Genomic DNA, 22,637 nt, shown 5'->3' with positions numbered 1-22,637 from the left:
GTGCATCCTTTGGTTGGTTTGACTAAACTCGTACCATCATTCAGAAGTCCAGAGACATCATGTGATGCCACAAACAAAAATTCTCTGCGCTCATAGATTTAGCCTGTATCTTGTTACAATGGTCCAGAGAGAGAGAGAGAGAGATAGCTGCCTTTAGACATTTTAATATTTAATAATAATCAATTTTTAGAACATTATAGTATGTTTAAGAAACAACAACAACAAACATTAAATACATCACAATATGTAACCGAGAAATTTACCGTATAATGTCGACATGGTTTGCAGCTTGTATCAATGTACTATCGTTGAAAATCAGTGTAGATAAATCCCAAGGAAAGTGCACACATATCATTACGATTAAATATATTCTTGTAGGTTACCTGGTGTAATTTCTATTTCAAGGTTTTAATCCAGCCCAAATTCATTTTCTCTCTCACTCCACATTTCTGAATAGTTTGTTCGTTATGCATGAGAGGGGAGGGGAACAGAAAGCAGAACCGGAAATAATATTCTGCACAATAATGTTGACAGAGTGGTGGAATTCTGATTTGAAATTTTACTACCCATCACCCTTCAGTAAAATGTTGCATCTTGCTAGGGCAGATATATACGTATTAGAAAGCTCTGTAATCGGTCATAAAAAATACTGGCATGGGGGTGGACAAGTCAGAAAGAATGTGATGGGAATGGGGGCGGGGGGTGAAGGTGGAACTGGCACCCCTCCCCCAACATGTTTTCTATACCACGTTTTTCTGTACAATTTGATGGTTGAAATTATTCACTGGAAACTCTTACATGCAGGAGCTACAGCACCAGGGTTTCCATCTAAAGACCCCTTACCAACCAATTTATGCCTCTTTCCCCCAACAATACTCCTTGCAAGCAGATAGTACAAAATAATGAACCTAGATGGTATAAACATAATGTATTATATATATATATATATATATATATATATATATATATATATATATATATATATATATATATATATATATATATATATGATCCTTAAATTGACAAAAGATATCACAGTAGGATTACAACCTTCCTGATAGGTAAAAATTAAACCAAGCAAGCAAATTTATAACTGATTTTGTATCATAGTTTTTCATAATTCGCTAATTCAGATGCTTTGTGAATATCTAAATAAATTAAATCAGATTACTTTTCTGTGGTCTGTATCTGCTTGCCACGTCTCAACCATCTTTATGAGGGCAGTTTGGCATTAGAGCTTTCCTCTGAAACCTGATTGTGAGTTATTTTTAAACAATTCCAGAGAGATGAAAGGCGGTTTTTTTCAGCAGTGTTAGTTAAGGTTGATAAAATTGATACAGGTCGATAATTGTTTGCTAACGTTTTATCATCTTGTTAAAAGCTGGACACACTTTGGTTGATCTCAGTTTACTTGGAAAGATTGTATTTAACACGCTGGCAAATAAAGGGCAGCAACTTGAGCTGTTAGCATGACGAGCATTTTTGGTTAGATTTCATCTAGTCCTGTTGTTTGGTGCCATCATTTGTATTAAAATATGAATAACATCTTGAACATGTGTGTAAAGGATTTGGAATGATATAGGAGAATTGGACTTTTATTCTATAAAACTGAAAAAAGAGAAAAATTGAGATATGAAAGAACGTTTTCCAATTATTGAAGCTAATGATTTGAAAATGGTATGTACTTAGATCGTTTGAAATTTCTGATGGTTATTGACTAGTATAGCTACGGGGAGAAGGGAAATCACATCTTATGAAACTGAATTTGAATTACGAAACTTTTTCAGTATTTCTTCTGCAGTTGCTCTCATTTTCAATTAATCTTAAAAAAATATATCTGTTTGCCTTTGGTGATCAATTTTTTTACTAAATGTAAGTGGTTGGTTGTAATGTTGTCACGTTGTTTGTGATAGAAATCATGCAAATTCATGACTTCCCTAATTTCTGAGTTAGGATTGCTCCGTTGGCCTAGTGGTTAGAGCGACCGCCTCAGATGCTGGAGGTCGCAGGTTCAAATCCTAGCTGAGTCATACCAAAGACTGATAAAAATGGTACTAACAGCTACCTTGCTAGGCTGACAGTTTTAAGAGGTTAGTGTTCGGACTAGTCGGTGTCAGGATAATGTGAATAGGTGGTACATCATGCTACTTGTCTGCAGCATGATGCCACACTGCAGACATCATAGCAATATGACTGAAAAATTGTTTAAGCTACTTCAGAAATCCAAATAACACACACACGCATGCACACACATATTTCAGAGTTAAACCAGTAAGGTTGCATTAATCTCCTTATCCTTTTGCTTTTAATTGAAGCAAGTTGATTTAGAACTCTGGTAAATTGTGCAGTCCAACGTTGAACATCAGTGTTCTGGATTTATAACATTATGGTGATAATTACTTAGAACATATTTTAAGTTGGTTGAAAATTGGCCTTTCTGGAAATAGGCATAGGATCGGATCTATATACCAGTGCAGGCTTTCTGTATGGTGTCTAGAATTGTCATCTTGTGGCACAGATAAGACAGAATATATTCAGACGAGTGTACTACTAAACATTCAGGATGCGAACAGTAAGTGTGATCAATTGACGTCATCACCTTGTCCGAGACTGAAGTAGGGAAATGTTTCATTTAAGTGAGATTATATACTAAATCTCTCAGACCAAGACAATAGGGAATTTGAAAGACGACAGAGACAGCACTGAAGGATGAACATTGACGATGTTTGTTTCAGTTCAAGCCAGTTTCCATCTCAGATGACTCTGTATCCTTTTCTGTTCTTCTTGTTCTTCCAACTCCTCCTCCTCTTCTTCTCAGCAGGATTTCGGTAGTCATGTGACTAGCAATGCAAATTGCGAGTTCCGGGTCAAATTTTTTTCAATGCTGTAGTTTTGTCTTGTCTCTCAGCGGATTAAAGAAATGACTAATGTTATACTCACAATTTCTGTGAAAATGAATCATTTTCCTATCGATTTCATACAGGTATGGATCGATGTAAGGTCATTCAAGTTTCCGAGGCTGTCTAGCAAGCGGCTACCCCATGCCGACACCACACGGTGTCAGCCAATTCCAAATTGTTGATAGGCAAAGGACTCTGACCCTATATCCCAACATAAATGTCCAAATATCAAAAATGGAGTGGGAAGGGTCAGAGAAAACATGGATTATCTCTGATTTTGGTTACTGAACACGAGATACCATAACAGTATGTTTATGTGGCATATAGTTGCAAAAATTAAAAATGATATTTTAACACAAAACACAATTCATACCTGTACAACATACCAATGCTTTGCAAGACGTTTGTTTAACCAGGTAAAATAGAATTTATGTATAATTCTTTTTCTTTTTCAGATTGTTACATTGCTGAATGACCTGTACACTTTATTTGATGGCATTATAGATAGTTACAATGTGTACAAGGCAAGTTAAAATATTTTCACTTTTAAACAAAATTATATTTTCATTCCTTAGGAGATACACAAATACAATTTAAATAATTTAAAGACAGAAGTACATATATATTTTAGAATGTTATTCTGGCAACTTTTTTATTGTCATTGCAAAGACAGAAAAGAGAGACAGACAAACATATGAATAACCTCAGTATTATATATATATATATATATATATATATATATATATATATATATATATATATACAGTCAACTCCGGTTAACTGCACAGCCTCGGGCCCGTCACGAGACTGTGCAGTTAAACAGAGTGTGCAGTTAACCGAAGTATGGTACAGTACAGCTTTAAATCAGCACGGCACGAATATAGGTGAAGAATAACGTATAAAGATGATTAGAATCCACTCTTTCAACGTTTATTTAAATGAAACAAGAGTCTACAATGAACAGCACTAACGTAATATTGTTAAATCAAACACAATGAAATTGACGATTTCTGAAAGAAATCGGCAACTGATGTCTGCACACAAGTTTTACTAATAAGTTGGTGAATTGCCGACTCTATTTTGTAAAACGGTTCAAACAGCTCACATTCTCTCTGTTCCATGAATCTGCATAAATTCTGGAGTGAATGAATAGCGACTTTAGATGAAACCTGGTCATCTACTGCGTCGTCGTCATCACTTCTTTCGTCATTTTCTACTGAGTCGTCGATTCACCTTCTGTCTGAAGACCGTCATCTATTGCAACATGTGATTGTTCCCACGCTATTGCTCCCGGGTGGGCGGGAATATACCTACCTAATATATCTACCACCTATGGTGTCCTTTACATGTCAATCATTTACAAAGTCGCATTTACCGGCTTAATTGTCGGCTTATTTGAAGCGCTACAGCAGTGGACTGGCAATAACTGATCCTGACTATACATTGTGCAGTTAACCGGAGTAAAACTGTAATGAATAATGTGCTACAGGCAGAACATTTATCGTGCTATTATCCGGAGTGTGCATTTAAGCGAAGTGCAGTTATCTGAAGTTTGTTCCCATTGAAAAGCATTGGGAAAAAACGGGACCGGCATGACTATGTGCAGTTATCCGGAGTTTGCAGTTAACCGATGTGCAGTTAAGTGGAGTCGACTGTATATATATATATATATATATATATATATATATATATATATATATATATATATATATATATATATATATATATATACATTTAAACTAAAGGAAACTTTCTAATAAAGGTAGCTCTCCAAAGGACTAGAAGTTTCTTGAAGAGGCTTCGACATTTTTTGTATATTACTCAATTGGTTTTGATGAAAACCTTTGATTTTCTAAATTTTCACACAAATCATATAGAACAGATTGAATGGCATCAATAGAAGGAAATTGATTGCAAAGATGTATGCATAAATACATGGTTTGTCCAATACTAATATGAAAGTATTAAATTCTTCATCATTAATTTTGACTCCAAAGAAAATGCCAAAATATTGGCATTAAAATCTATATTATGAATCAGTAGATCACGTTATGTTCTTTCATTGCACTCGATGCAACTTGTTTTATTGCTAAAATATGCACGAGATTTGAAAGATTCTAAATTTAGTATCCAGTTCAAAGTTTGTGATTAATAGAAAAAACATCATTTCTACTGTCATGCATCTATAAGAATATTGACTAACGTTGAATCGAATCACAGTTCTGCCACATTGTGTTCCTAAAAGGGAGATTCATTTGATTAAATCATTTTAAATGGAAATGTTTAATTAAAAAAATTGTCTCCTTAGTAGTATAACAGTAAATAAACTTCTTTGTCCACATGTAATATAATAGATCCTACAGTATGACCTGTTCAGATGTATCCAGATTTACTTTATTACTGTCTGCAAAATCCATAACTCATGCAAAGATTTATATATACTATTTCAATAAAGTGGGGACATTTTCAAGTTCTCAGACAATGATGACTACTACATTTCACTTCAGTTTAATGATAATGACTTACCTTCAGGATTACTATTGCCAAGACGATTGGTGGTAATAAAGACTTACCTTCAGGATTACTGTTGCCAAGATGATTGCTGATGATAAAGACAACAAAAAAGAACTGATTTTTGTCACATTGTGACACACTAATGAACTTTTAAGAACTATATACTACTTGTGTGGAATGAAAAGGTTTAGAAATAGTAAAACATTTGTAACAAAAAAATGTTTACAAGCAATACCCTCATTCACTTCTATTTGCAGGGCACAGAAATAAAGAAAATATTACTCATTCATTGAGACAAGAAAGAGCCTAAAAGTCATAAAACAGTTATAAAGAGCAATCTGTCTAAAATTTTAATGCGGACGTACTAGTAAATTTGTATATGTACTCAAGGTCATCATTTTTTAACATTTGCTAAGCATTAAGTATACCATATGCTTCAAATCTATTATCACTTTCAACTCTTGCAAACTAGATTTACCTGTTAACATGATGTATATCTTGGCAACGGGGACAATTCAGTATGGTATCTCAAGTGGCGACTTAAGCGTACAGTTTGAGAAACCACCACTTTTATCTGTGAAAGTTGGCAAAATATCTTCATACAACATGCTTTTTTGTTCAATGTATTGTTTGCTTTGATATATTAAAGACGTTGAAGTTTCAGATTTTGTTTATTTTCACAAATTTGAGTAGTAATTTTTTTGAAATTCTAGTTAGATTCCATTATTTTCTTCTTTACTGTGGAATCATTCTTTGCGACATCATACTCAAAATATCTTACTGATGTGCACCACGGAAGCTTCATATAAAAGACTTGTACATGCTTTTCTGTGTCCTAACTTCTCATGTGCATGCACACGGGCTATACAATAAATTGAAAACCATGTGAGAATAACCTGCCATAACAAAGACAACAAACAAAATATATAGTCATTAATATGGCTACTTGACCACTGAATAAAGATTCTAAACAGCCAAGTCAGCCAAAACAGTCTTCATATTACTGTCAAGTTACGTATTTTTGTTGTAAATTATTTGGGATAATGAAATCTAGTTGTGTCTAATTGTTTACCATGTGAAACTAGTTGACGTTGTTTCAGACTCCCTTGTGACATTCAGATTAGAAGTTATAAACAGATGAATAAAATGACTACCTTTTGTGCATTTTGTATGTCCCTTGTGCCTTTTTGTTTTTAAATCAGTAGAAAGGAAGTACAATAGAGAGGGTGTGCAAATACTATAAATATTTGTCATACTTTAACGTTGATTTTACAAGGGAATTGATCTGGAAGAATAATTTTTTGGTTCATGAAAAGAGAGGTGAAATAACATATTTATATTAGACTCGTATCTAATTTAATTCTTACCAGAGGATGTTTCTATTAGAAGTTGTCCTTCTACAGACCATAAAGTCCTGAATTAGCTGCAGTGGTCTTCCAAGAAAGTCATTTAGAAACCACGGATGGATAATTCACGGAAATACCTTTCACTTTCAAAGTATATAACGATATATTTATTTGGAACAAATGAGAAATCACTCACACATATTGAAGCTACAAGCGCAATCATTGTGAAATTCAGATGCATACGTCTTATTATCAAAATATTATCTATCTTAATGTTAAGATTATTTTGTCTCGTTCAGGTGGAGACTATAGGTGACGCATATATGGTAGTTTCCGGATTACCCATTAAAAATGGTACATTGCATGCATCAGAAATTTCCAAAATGGCTCTCCATCTGATTTCGGACATCCGCACGTTTAAGATCAGACACAGACCAGAGCGCGCCTTAGAACTAAGGATCGGAATTCATTCGGGTAATCTTTTGCTTTATTGTATTATATTATTTTCTCCAGAGCTATGAGAATGTAAAGTGGTTGATAAGCACTCAATTATCAGACTCTCAAAATGGCTACAGACCTAGGTAACAAACAATAAATTAGGCTAAACACTGTGCCTGAAAGGAAAAATAGGTGAAAAATGTTTGCAATTTTATCATTAAAAATTGTCACCACATTGCAAATTTAAAGTGAGCTGAGCTATTTCCTAGCTGACCTACTGTCATATGTTCATCAGTCTGTAGCTTATGCCAATACTGATGGGCCTCTGAGCAAATATTGTCCCTGGCATGGTGTAAGGTATTTCGTGAAAGCATGCACATTGACGGCTTGTCAATGCATTTAAATTTGATCCCCTGAAAATGTAAGCAAATGTCACTATATGTCATATACAACACCAAATAGTCTCAAGTAAAACAGTTACTTTTGTTTCCGGAATCATTCCAGTATGTACCCACTGGTTTTAGAAATTCAACAGTCAAAGTCGTTGTCAAAAGAAATATTGTAGTTTGATTTTATATCATGTTAACTTATAAGTGGACTTCTTTACCTACTTTTTTGGTAGGCCACTTTTTGACATGTGACAGTGTAACTACATTCCTATGCATAATTATCTACATTAAAATAAATTACCTGGATTAGATATCTAACGATATCGTTGTGAAGTAGTCAGACTCTTATAACTACACAGTGAAGGAGAAAACATTTCCTTTACAGAATTTCTTTTCAGAAGGCCTGGTTATACCTTGGGATACCATTGTTTGTTATGGCTTCATTCCTATTCTTTCTCACACAGTTTACAAGAAAAGCATGGTCAAAAGTACAATGAATCAATAAATATATTCTGCCAACACTGTTCCATTCATCTTCTTTTATTTAATGTTCTCATACATCAAATTAAGAAATTACGAAGCCTGCAAGACATTCGGTTGTTTTGGAAATCAAAGTTAATAAATTATTGGACCATAGATTAATTTCTTGATAGTAAAATAAATTTTTAAAAATAATTGAGCAGCAAGGCATAGGGATTTTCTATAGATCAAAATAAAAACTTTGGCAGTGCAGATTAATTTTGTGACTTAATTTAAACTACCGGGTATGTATGTACATATATATGCATGCATATATGTAACCTATTTCAGCTTTGATGATGAAATGAAACAGTTATAAAAAAAATTTCTTTATATACAATATGCACAAAGCGCATACAAATACGATTCATCACTCAAGGTGACAGTCGTCAAGGATTCATAAATTCTACCATTAAATAGACTACTCATATACCATAATCCTTCCTACAGAGAGATCCAGATCTAAACATATTACAATACATTCGCTTCTTCCCAAGAACATTATCCACTGGAACGCTTTTCCTGCTGACCTAGGTAGCTTGCCAGATGTTGGTGAATTTGAAATATCAGTAAGCCACATCCACTAGAAATTAGGCAGTGGTATAGTTAATTTTCATTAATTTTCAAAAACAAAATCCTAATCTGGCTGCTCTAGTTATTTTCAATTTATTTAGAGTAAAAAATAGCTTGCAATCCACTATTTTTGTTTTACATTTATATTTTCATGAAATTCGTATATGTCGCAGCAATATTTAAATTTTGATTTTCAGAAGACCCTAGAGTCATGATGCTCTTGTAATTGGTAAATTGGATTTTAATGTTATCGTACCCATCCTGCGAGAACAAAAGATTAGAAATACATGTAGTCTAGTATTGATTTAATTAGTTTTCTTGCATAGTTCAAATCAACCTTGTACTAAAAAATGCCAACACTTTTATTCTAATCACATATAGCTACAGACTCGAAATGCACACGCTTGCTAAATTCAATTCGGTCTATTAATTTCATGTTTTATTGCACGATCAGTAACTATGGATAACATTTCAAATATGCCATTACATGCCTTATTGTCAATCACACACATTTTGACTTGCCTTTTTATCACATCATTGTGCAAGAAAATATGCCATTAAATGATTTTCTGTCAATCACATGCATTTTGTCTTGCTTCTTTGTCACATCATTGTGCAGAAAAGTATGTCATTACATGTCTTTCTGTCAATCACATGCATACTGACTTGCCTCTTTGTCACATCATTATTCAGGACCCTGTGCCACCGGTGTTGTTGGATGTAAAATGCCACGATATTGTCTTTTCGGTGACACAGTGAACACAGCGTCAAGGATGGAATCAAACGGAGAAGGTATAACTATTTAAATTATATTCCCTCATTAAAGCATGACAGATATATATTCAATATTTTATTCCCATTACAATGTCTACAACCGTCAAGTGCATACGATGTACGTATTCTAACAATGCTCGTTCTATGTTGCAAAGGTATAGTATTGATCTACTTGTGGAATTGACATAAAGAGGATAACAAATTTTTAAAATAATATTTTGCCCTAAGAAACTACATTTTCGATTATTGGATATATTTCATTTTCATTTGAATGCATTTTGGATTTTTAATATTTAACTGATTCTTTTTAAGCCATGAAAATTCACCTTACGAAAGATACTAAAGCTATTCTGGACACCTTTGGAACATTTAGAACAGAATACAGAGGCAGGATTCATATCAAAGTAAGTATGTCAATTACTGTCTTTCTTTATAATTTTGTTTTAACCAGACTATATTTGGTATCATTCTTAACGTGCAGCGTCTTTTAGCAACTAATCGAACATAACACGATAAAATAAGAAAAAACCCTGATTAAGGAATCTTTTCCTTCAATGATCTCTGGGTATTTAATAAAATATTCTTCAAATTTCCTTCGCAGAAAAACTTTGAGTTAACTTGGCAATGAAATGGCGGAAACACAGCCTTGTTTACAGTTATTTATAGTTATCAAAGACCATAAATAACTGAGAAAATTAACTAGAACCAATAAAACTTTGGGCCTCTTCTAAGGTAGCACTCTACAGTTTCATATTTTGCATAACATTAGATTTTTAAAGAAAGAGATTTTGCCAGGTTGTTCTCACTTGTTTTACTGGCTATCAATAAAACGACCTTGTATATCTTTGGTATCGTTACAAGAACTTTTAATTCCCTTTATTTTGATGTATGATTGATAGATGTAATTTGGGTTATAGAGTATATGGCTTTGCCTTATATTAGATGTGTACATATAAAGAAAATCTGCTGGTTCATAATATCTGTATGGCAACCCCCCATAAATACCACGTAGGTATAATTTTTGGTTGATTGAAGTTTGGTTGTATAGCTGAAACATTTAAGTTGCAAGCTTCAAAAACATCTGTTTGAATAAGTCATGTTTTTCCCCACAGAAGAGTATTCATTAGCAGTAAGGTCCAACACAAGACATGCCTACCCCTCCCATGAAAACAAGGGAGCCATTTTAAAAATGCGCATTGCAATTTCGCAACAAAGCAGCCAATGAACAACAGAAACAAAACATGCCACAATTGTTCCTAAGAAGTCACTAATCAATTTTGAAGCTTGAAAAGGGCTGGAACAGATCAGGTTCATTGAGGTCAAAGGTCAAAGGATAAAGTGTTTGCTTATTCTTCCTACACTTGTATATTGAAGAAACGGAATCTGATTTGTCATCATTTTCTCCCTTTTTACATTACAAATGAATGCAAAGATATATTCTTGCTATATTTTTCATTCAATTAATACAATAATTTTAAATTTAAGTTGATTTCACTCGTGTGTTCTTAAACTTCTGATTTCCCCATAATTAAGGTCATTGCTCACACAATAATGTCACCACAAATAATGTGTAAGCAAGAGCAAAATATATGACGATATGAAAATAAGAAAACAAAATGTACAAATTTTCAAATTTGCTTTAAGGTTTCATTCTATAGTTTCATAATTTGCGTATGGTTAGATTTTTTTAAAGAAATAATTTCCTAAGCATTCCTCACTAGTTATACTGGCTATTTGAAAAAAGACCTTATATATCTTAGGTATTATTATATGAACTTTTAATTCTATTTATTTGGATATATGATTGTTGGTGCAATTAGGGTATAGAGTAAATAATTTAGCCTTAATTCAGATGTGCATCTATTAATAAAACTGCTAGCTCTGCTTGGCCATTTTCACTTCCTTGACTTCAGATGTAAGTTGTAAAAGAAAAAGAACCGATTACTTTTACTTTTTTATTTTAATATATTTTTTAATAATTTATTGCACTTTCATTTGCTTGTATTATCTCATCTGGCAAAATTTGTTTTCCATGTTTTAATAACTGCTAAAGATAGTGTACTTTAGACTAATTCAGGATAATTTTTCGAGCACGTGGGGACATTTATTTTGGTTAATCATGTGCTAAGATGATGCGCAATTTCCACAAGTACAATATCCAAAAGGGGCCCCGAGTGGCCAAGTGGTCTAAAGCACTCACCATTCTGGATCACTGCCATCTCACCTCTGTCTGCGTATATTCTAGTCCAAGGCTCGGCTAGCATGGGTACGTGGGAAAGCCTGCCAGTAGCTTCTCGTGGGTCGGTGGTTCTTTCCTGGGTTTTCCAGGGTTCTTCCTCCACCAGTTATACTGGCCGCCATATATGGCCTATCTTGTGCTGAAAAATGGCGTTAAACCCTAGAACAACAACAACAACAACAATATCCAAAGAAACTTAAGTCAAAATACATGAGAGTAAACATAAAACTATGCCAACATTCTCTCCAATTCACATGTTGCTAATGTAAAACAACTTCAGCTTACACCTGTCACTCTTTCAGAAGTTCATAATATTTGCAAGGTGCTCCCTAAGCGGCACTTCATCAGTAAAACTCCTCTTTAATATCTCAAGGTCCCTCTGCAAAAAAATCCACAATAACAAAGAAACAAACAATAAAAGAAATAAAAAATTAGAAAGTGAAAGGACCAATACTAAATACCCAGAGATTATTGAAGATCAACATTTCTTCAAAGTTTTTTTCTTATTTCCATCTGTTATGTTTTGTCAAAATGCTTAAATACAATGAATGATAGTTACTTTATTAAAAAACAGTCAGACCTAGAAATAGAATATCTCAGTTTATGCACCAAATATTCAAGCATAGCTCTCCTGACCTTTTATTCAAAACATTTATGTGTTATGTGTGTTTGAGATACAGTGTTCTGTAATGAACAAACCAGTTTATAAACACAAAGTTTACCTAATATTTTTTCACAGGTCAGCTGTGGCTGTCCAAAAGCAATGATTGTGGTCACTTAGGTTTCGTCGGCTACCTCAGTTAGGGAATTTATCTTTTATATTATGTTTGATATGTATCAAGCTTATTCTCTCTCTCTCTCTCTCTCTCTCTCTCTCTCACACACACACACACATGCACACACAACACACACACAAGTACACTAGCAGTTAATAATGTTGGAAATGGGGAAGAGGAATCTTTAAAAATTACTTAATTGTCAATTCTTGAAGGTACAAATGAAACCACTTTCTAGTGTCTCACCATAACAGTAATAGAGCAGATTATGTTACAGTTGTGCGTCCGTATGCAAGTCCTGTTACGATCTTCATTTAGGTCAGTGTTTAGGCAATGTGGTGGGGCATCTGCATTCCATGAACACGAATCTATTTTGTGTGTGTGTTCAGCAAATCAAGAGAGGCACATGGAATAATCTGATTTTGCAATGTCGATACTAAAGCTTATATAATTTTCTTGTTATAGCAACTGGTAAGTGTCAGTAACAAATAGGACAAAGATTTGTATTTTATTGACTAAATTCCCACAATTAAAGTTGTGTAGCTTACCTGAATGTGTCAGATGGTTACTGCTATAGAGTTTGTTTCACACTGGACTTAAGCATTTCACGAGATGCTTTCATCTTCAAAAAGCACCATTAACTCACTAATTAAAAAATATAACAAATGTATACTATTCCATATATAACACTGTACAAATTATAATCAGTACTTGCATCATTATGATGATATTTCCAAAACACACACATTCAAATCTGCCTGGCATGCATGTCTTCCCAACCTACCTACATTTTTGCTATGTTAAATTCCAGTTAAGTTTTAAACTGCAGTTATACATGTAGCAATTTTAAACTGCATTTACACAATGATCAATTTTAAACTGCATTTACACATAGAGCAATTTTAAACTCCATTACACAATGACCAATTTCAAACTGTATTTATAAATAGACCAATTTTAAACTGCATTTATACACAGACCAGTTTTAAACTGCATTTATACACAGACCAGTTTTAAACTGCATTTTCACAAGGACCAATTTTTAACTGCATTTATACATAGACCAATTTTAAGCTGCATTTACACACAGACAAATTTTAAACTGCACATGGACCAATTTTAAACTGCATTTACACATGGACCAATTTTAAACCATTTACACATGGACCAATTTTAAACCATTTATACATGGACCAATCTTAAACTGCATTTATACATGGACCAATCTTAAACTGCATTTACACATGGACCAATTTTAAACTGCATTTACACATGGACCAATTTTAAACCATTTACACATGGACCAATCTTAAACTGCATTTACACATGGACCAATCTTAAACTGCATTTACACATAAACCATTTTTAAACTGCATTTACACATATACCAATTTTAAACCATTTACACATGGACCAATCTTAAACTGCATTTACACATGGACCAATCTTAAACTGCATTTACACATGGACCAATTTTAAACTGCATTTACACATAAACCAATTTTAAACTGCATTTACACATATACCAATTTTAAACTGCATTTATACATAGACAAATTTTAAACTGCATTTACACAATGACCAATTTTAAACTGCATATACACATAAACCTATTTTAAACTGCATTTATACATAGACCAGTTTTAAATTGCATTTATACATAGACCAATTTTAGACTGGCATAGTCCAGATTTTATTTGTAGTATTGCGCTAGACTTGATTAAAATCCATTATCTGCCCTCAGAGTGTTAGGTACATGTATGTGCCAGTATGCTTTCAAATGCAGGTATGCAGACTGCTTATGTAACTTTTTTATTCGGAATCAGCATCATATGCTTTATTTGTCTAAATCAACCATCTGCAATATATATGTACTGGAAGGTGCTTGTTAGGGCACTTCAGTCACTTTTATTGACTGGAAGGCACTTGTTTCAGCCCTTCAGTCACATTATATGTTGTCTGGAGGGCACTTGTTACAACACTTGAGTCACTTATATATTGACTGGAAGGTGCTTGTTACATCACTTGAGTCATGTTATATATTGACTGGAATGCACTTGTTACAGCACTTCAGTCATGTTATATGTTGTCTGGAGGGCACTTGTTACAGCACTTCAGTCATGTTATATGTTGTCTGGACTGCACTTGTTACAGCACTTCAGTCATGTCATATGTTGTCTGGAATTCACTTGTTACAGCACTTCAGTCATGTTATATATTGACTGGAGGGCACTTGTTACATCACTTCAGTCATGTTATATATTGACTGGAATGCACTTGTTACAGCACTTCAGTCATGTTATATGTTGTCTGGAATGCATTTGTTACAACACTTCAGACATGTTTTATATTGAATGGAATGCACTTGTTACATCACTTCAGTCATGTTACATTGACTGGAATGCACTTGTTACAGCACTTCAGTCATGTTATATGTTGACTGGAATGCACTTGTGACAGCATGGAATGCACTTGTTACATCACTTCAGTCATGTTATATGTTGACTGGATTGCACCTGTTACATCACTTCAGTCGTGTTATATGTTGACTGGAATGCACTTGTTGCATCACTTCAGTCATGTTATATGTTGTCTGGAATGTACTTGTTACAGCACTTCAGTCATGTTATATGTTGACTGGAATGCACTTGTTACAGCACTTCAGTCATGGTATATGTTGACTGGAATGCACTTGTGACAGCATGGAATGCACTTGTTACATCACTTCAGTCATGTTATATGTTGACTGAAGTGTGTTACATCACTTCAGTCATGTTATATGTTGACTGGAATGTACTTGTTACAGCACTTCAGTCATGTTATATGTTGACTGGAATGCACTTGTTACATCACTTCAGTCATGTTATATGTTGACTGGAATGTACTTGTTACAGCATTTCAGTCATGTTATATTTTGACTGGAATAAACTTGTTACAGCATTTCAGTCATGTTATATGTTGACTGGAATGCACTTGTTACATGACTTCAGTCATGTTATATGTTGACTGGAATGTACTGTTACATCACTTCAGTGATGTTATATGTTGACTGGAATGCACTTGTTACATCACTTCAGTCATGTTATATGTTGACTGGAATGTACTTGTTACACCACTTCAGTGATGTTATATATTGAATAGAATGTACTTGTTACATCACTTCAGTCATGTTATATGTTGACTGGAATGCACTTGTTACAGCTTTTCAGTCATGTTATAGGTTGACTGGAATGCACTTGTTACAGCATTTCATTCATGTTATATGTTGCCTGGAATGCACTTGTTACATCACTTCAGTCATGTTATATGTTGACTGGAATGCACTTGTTACAGCATTTCAGTCATGTTATATGTTGACTGGAATGCACTTGTTACATCACTTCAGTCATGTTATATGTTGACTGGAATGCACTTGTTGCATCACTTCAATCATGTTATATGTTGTCTGGAATGTACTTGTTACAGCACTTCAGTCATGTTATATGTTGACTTGAATGCACTTGTTACAGCATTTCAGTCATGTTATATGTTGACTGGAATGCACTTGTTACATCACTTCAGTCATGTTATATGTTGACTGGAATGCTCTTGTTACATCACTTCAGTTATGTTATATGTTGACTGGAATGCACTTGTTACATGACTTCAGTCATGTTATATATTGACTGGAATGCACTTGTTACATCACTTCAGTCATGTTATATGTTGACTGGAATGCACTTGTTACAGCACTTCAGTCATGTTATATGTTGACTGGAATGCACTTGTGACAGCATGGAATGCACTTGTTACATCACTTCAGTCATGTTATATGTTGACTGGAATGCACTTGTTACATCACTTATGTCATGTTATATGTTGACTGGAATGCACTTGTTACATCACTTCAGTCATGTTATATGTTGACTGGAATGTACTTGTTTCAGCACTTCAGTCATGTTATATGTTGACTGGAATGCACTTGTTACATCACTTCAGTCATGTTATATGTTGACTGGAATGCACTTGTTACAGCACTTCAGTCATGTTATATGTTGACTGGAATGCACTTGTTACAGCACTTCAGTCATGTTATATGTTGACTGGAATGCACTTGTTACAGCACTTCAGTCATGTTATATGTTGACTGGAATGCACTTGTTACAGCACTTCAGTCATGTTATATATAGACTGGAATGCACTTGTTACATGACTTCAGTCATGTTATATGTTGTCTGGAATGCACTTGTTACATCACTTCAGTCATGTTATATATAGACTGGAATGCACTTGTTACATCACTTCAGTCATGTTATATATAGACTGGAATGCACTTGCTACATCACTTCAGTCATGTTATATGTTGACTGGAATGCACTTGTTACATCACTTCAGTCATGTTATATGTTGTCTGGAGGGCACTTGTTACATGACTTCAGTCATGTTATATGTTGACTGGAATGCACTTGTTACAGCACTTCAGTCATGTTATATGTTGTCTGGAGGGCACTTGGTACATCACTTCAGTCATGTTATATGTTGACTGGAATGCACTTGTTACAGCACTTCAGTCATGTTATATATTGACTGGAATGCACTTGTTACATCACTTCAGTCATGTTATATGTTGACTGGAATGCACTTGTTACAGCACTTCAGTCATGTTATATATAGACTGGAATGCACTTGTTACATGACTTCAGTCATGTTATATGTTGACTGGAATGCACTTGTTACAGCACTTCAGTCATGTTATATGTTGTCTGGAGGGCACTTGGTACAGCACTTCAGTCATGTTATATGTTGACTGGAATGCACTTGTTACAGCACTTCAGTCATGTTATATATTGACTGGAATGCACTTGTTACATCACTTCAGTCATGTTATATGTTGACTAGAATGTACTTGTTACATCACTTCATTAATGTTATATGTTGACTGGAATGTACTTGTTACAGCATTTCAGTCATGTTATATTTTGACTGGAATAAACTTGTTACAGCATTTCAGTTATGTTATATGTTGACTGGAATGCACTTGTTACAGCATTTCAGTCATGTTATATGTTGACTGGAATGCACTTGTTACATCACTTCAGTCACGTTATATGTTGACTGGAATGCACTTGTTACAGCATTTCAGTCATGTTATATGTTGACTGGAATGTACTTGTTACAGCACTTCAGTCATGTTATATGTTGTCTGGAAGGCACTTGTTACAGCACTTCAGTCATGTTATATGTTGTCTGAAGGGCACTTGTTACATCACTTCAGTCATGTTATATGTTGTCTTGAGGGCACTTGTTACATCATTTCAGTCATGTTATATGTTGTCTGGAATGCACTTGTTACAGCACTTCAGTCTTGTTATATGTTGTCTGTAGTACACTTGTTACATTACTTCAGTGATGTTATATATTGACTGGAGGGCACTTGTTACTGTGCTTCAGTCATGTTATATTTTGTCTGGCGGGCACTTGTTACATCACTTCAGCCATCTTATATATTGACTGGAGGGAACTTGTTACATCACTTCAGTCATGTTATATGTTGTTTGGAGGGCACTTGTTACATCATTTCAGTCATGTTATATATTGACTGGAGGGCACTTGTTACAGCACTTCTGTCATGTTATATATTCACTGGAGGGCACTTGTTACATCACTTCAGTCATGTTATATGTTGACTGGAATGCACTTGTTACAGCACTTAAGTTATGTTCCTGTACATTATCAATGCTCAGTGATACAGTAACTGTAAAATGAGTGTAGTACATTCATTTGATTTTATTATAAAGTTCACCAATTTATGGCCTTTACAGTCATCATTTTTAATATTCTTTTACCAGGGTAAAGGTGAGATGGAAACTTACTGGCTGTTATCTTGGACAGCAGAATAATCCCCTCCAGAGAACTGTGTCTGTAATTCACTCCAATAGAAGCTGTAACTTTCACAGAAATGGAATTTACTTATCAGGACAAAAAAATTATCAATTTACAAGGAAAGTAAAAGTTCATATTGACCCGATGGAAGCTTGACTTTCTTTGCAGAGAATGTAAATACCAAGTCTGTTGAAGGATTTATGTGTAATGCATAGGGTTGATCTGAATGTCGCTCTTTTTAGTCTTTTAAAGTCAAACCTGATCAAATCAGATTGCTGGTTAAAAAACAGAAATGTAAATCCAGACCAGAGTTTTTTTACTTAAATCCAAGTCAGAATGCTATTCTTCCATCGGTAAATTATCTGCTGACACATGTATGGCTGTTGTCTGCTGGTACATGTGTGGCTGTTGTCTGCTGGCATGTGTGGCTGTTATCTGCTGACACATGTATGGCTGTTAAGTGCTGGCACATGTATGGCTGTTGTCTGCTGGCACATGTATGGCTGTTATCTGCTGGCACATGTATAGGTGGTGCTCTACAGTTTCGTATTTTGCATAGGGTTAGAATTTTAGATAAAAGGAAGTTCCCTGGCTTTCCTCACTGGTTATTCTGGCTATTTAAAAAAGACCTTGTATATCTTAGGCATTGTTCAAAGAAGCTTTAATTCCCTTTATTTTGGTTTATGATTGATGGGTGTAATATGGGTTATAGAGTATACAGCTTGGTCTTACTCCAGATGTGCACCTTGCAAAAAGGTGCTTGCTCCAATTGGTCATTTTCACTTCCTGAACTTCAGAGGTCAGTTGTGTAAAAAAGAGCTGATAACTTTTTTTACATTTTATATATTTGGTAATTCATTCATTGCACTTTCAGAAGCTGGTATTGTCTAGTCTGGTAAATTCATTTTCCCTAATTTAATAGCTGCTATGGATAGTGTACTTTAGACGAATTCAGGCTGATTTTTTTTTGCACAAGGGAGCAGTCATTTTTAGTTAGCAGTGTGCTTAGATCATGTACAATTTCCAAAAGTACAATATCCAAAGAAATTTCAGCCACATTACATTAAAGTAGCAAGAAGTATGCCAACATTCTCTCCAGTGAGCATGTTTTAAAATACAAACAACTTCACCTCACATCACTCTCAAAAGTACATAATAACTGGTGAGCACCCCCATAGTTGTTGTCTGCTGGCACGTGTGGTTGTTATCTGCTGACACATGTGTGACTGTTATCTTCTGGCACATGTGGCTGTTATCTGTTGGCACATGTGTGGCTGTTATCTGCTGGCACATGTGTGGCTGTTATCTGCTGGCACATGTATGGCTGTTGTCTGCTGGCATGTGTGGTTATTATCTGCTGGTACATGTATGGCTGTTATCTGCTGGCACATGTATAGCTGTTGTCTGCTGGCACATGTGGCTGTTATCTGCTGGCACATGTATAGCTGTTTAAAATATACAAAGTTTTGCATACAAATCACTGTAGACAGTTTTTTTGGGGTTAGATACGTAAAGAATGTACATTTTTGATATGTTACTCCAAAATTACCACCAATAGGCAATTAGCAGTGATAAAATCCGGTTCGAATTTTCACACTGTACTTCAGATCAGGCTAATATTTGATATATTGGTCCTCATGATATAGTGATCTATCTCACAGATCAGCCTAATATCGGATACATTGGTCCTCATTTTGATGTAGTTGTGTATCTCTCAGATCAGCCTAATATTGGATACATTGGTCCTCATTTTGATGTAGTTGTGTATCTCACAGATCAACCTAATATCGGATACATTGGTCCTCATTTTGATGTAGTTGTGTATCTCTCAGATTGGGCTGTTTTCTCATACTTTGGTTCTCATGTTGATGTAGTGGTATATATCTCAGATCAGACAAATATCTGATACATTGGTCCTCATTTTGACCTAGTGTTGTATCTCTCAGATCAGGCTAATATCTGATATATTGGTCCATATATAATATTCACTGATAGACATTCTCTTCCACATGTCACAAAATTATGTCTTGGTTTACTTTTACTGGTTATTTTGTGTATTATATTTTGTATATTTTGATATTTTGCAATGTGAACTGTATACAAATGCTATCTACAGTATCTAGATCAGTGTTTGAGAAAGTTGTACCTTGTTTTAATTCATGTCTTAGTTTTAGTGGGGAAAATGTGGTGCTTCAGATAGGTTTCCTAATTTGCATTTTAACAAGCATACAATGGGATTCATACCACAGTCATGCACTGCACCACTAATGTACAATATGATGTAACACGCACTTGATGGGATTCATACCACAGTCATGCACTGCACCACTAATGTACAATATGATGTAACACGCACTTGATGGGATTGATGCCATACTCATGCACTGCTCCATTAGTTGACGATACAGTTGTTACTAATTGTCTGAAAAAACACATCTCTCTCTTGGTAACGTTATTTTTGGTGTAAATTCTAATGTTTAATTTACATCATCCTTTCTCAAAGAAGCGATTTTTTCATATGTCATTAAAAAAGTTTCTTTGGTCTTATCAAAAAATTAGCAATAATCTAAAAATTTGTTCCGTCTGACGCGATTAAAAGAGAGTTCATTCAATCAGAATTATAGCTCTAACACTTAAAGTCATAATTTATTTTAACCACCTTTGTAAATAAAGAATACAATAAACATTCTTGTTTCTTTTTTGTTAAAAGAATTGTCATGATTTATTTTATATTTCCTGATTTAACTTAGCCAACTTTTGTCCAGATTTGTTTATGTGTACTCGATTTCTGAATATATTTCTTCCTTATTATATTCAGGTTGCTAAGATACAACTTGTTTCCAGTTTTGAACATTATTGCTAATATGGAAAGCCTGATAATAAAGGAATGAGATCAAATAATTCAGTTAAGTTTTTCATCCTAGAATAATTGTGTAGTAAAACAAAAAAGTAAACATGGATGATCTTATATGGGTACTCGTTTCGAATAAATAATTTCGTGAGCACAAATAATAGATTATATATGACACTTGATGAAAACTAATGATTTTTCTTTCAGCAAACAGCAGAAAATTGTCGCTAAATGGCTTTGAAATATATTTGGATGCTTTGCCCCACATTTGTAGCATCATGAGATTTATGTTACACATGTTACTGATAAAGAGGATCTCAAATGGGTAATAATTTCATATTGAATTTATGAAACTAGTTGAATAACATACTGCTTTGGCGAGCAAAAGCTGGGCGTTATTCAGCAAGTTTCATAAAATCAATATTAAATCATTACCCATTTGAGATTCTTTTTATCACAGTTTTTATTTCAGTGGAAATTATTTTGACAGATAGAAGAATGAATAATTTTGTTCAATCCGACAGATGTTGCACCTTTCATTTGTTATGCGTAAAAATTAGTCTCAAACAAAGTTGAACTAGTATTAAATGTTTAAAAGCAGATTACACTGTTCTTACAAACTATAAGTCAAAGAATAAGTGTCCTGAATAAACAACATTTTACACAAACAAAATCATTTTTCAACAAAATGTCCATTGCTCGTTATGTCACATTGTTTGATGCAGTACCGGTTAGAATTCAGTTGACGGTCCAGGCTTATGTAACCTAACATGTTGCTTTCACAACTAAACATTACATTGTTGCAATATTCATTTGAAGAAGGTTATCTGAATGCAGTAATTCCCATATTTAATGTAATGCACTTGTGATCAGATATTTGCATTAACTGACTTGAAACAACAGACTACAGAATATGTAAACAAATTTCATTTTGAGTTGGCATTGCATCACATATTTACTATGTAAATATACAGTGGTTGGATGAACTTTTGTCAGTTTGGAGACTGGTTTATGTCCACATTCTTCTATGAACAGAGGTGAGTTTATTTACTTCTGTAACTTAACAATATGCTCATTATTCATTGGCTGTGATCATGGGAAATTTCCTTGCCCTGCCACCAATTAAATTTACTAATACTAAGAACAATATGGCGGTCATCTTTGCTATTGATTGTTGAATGGTCATTGGAAAGAAACGGGAAACTATCACAAACATGAACACTAGATGTTATATAGGTAGGAATATGGCCCATTTACCAAGCAGAATTCTCCGATAGCCAACTAAAACAAGAACATGGGTAAACCCTCCGACTATTCTTCCAGTTGAACTGAAAACGTGAGCATAAAGAAAGCCCACCACATTGTCCAGCATTAACAAACTGTGTATATGAAGAAAAAGGTACTGCAACCTATTGTAATGCAGACAGCCACCCCACCCCCGACATTGCTACTAAGA

General features: G+C 34.3%; 1 protein-coding gene across 1 annotated transcript in view; it reads left to right on the top strand.

The window, feature by feature from the left end:
- Positions 1–21,148, top strand: part of LOC149785716 (atrial natriuretic peptide receptor 1-like) — a 35,675-nt gene extending 14,527 nt beyond the window's left edge. Inside the window, exons 7-11 of the mRNA XM_089979586.1 lie at positions 3,356–3,424; positions 7,060–7,234; positions 9,373–9,471; positions 9,766–9,857; positions 18,297–21,148. Of these exons, the coding sequence (XP_089835712.1) occupies positions 3,356–3,424; positions 7,060–7,234; positions 9,373–9,471; positions 9,766–9,857; positions 18,297–18,347 (486 nt within the window). The 3' untranslated portion in view covers positions 18,348–21,148. The remainder of the gene's footprint in view (positions 1–3,355; positions 3,425–7,059; positions 7,235–9,372; positions 9,472–9,765; positions 9,858–18,296) is intronic.
- Positions 21,149–22,637: the final 1,489 nt, after the last annotated feature.

The sequence above is a fragment of the Sinohyriopsis cumingii genome, chromosome 13 (assembly GCF_028554795.1).
Source record: "Sinohyriopsis cumingii isolate HCF-2022 chromosome 13, ASM2855479v2, whole genome shotgun sequence".
NCBI lineage: Eukaryota > Metazoa > Mollusca > Bivalvia > Unionida > Unionidae > Sinohyriopsis > Sinohyriopsis cumingii.
This window is presented reverse-complemented; position numbering and strand designations above follow the sequence as displayed.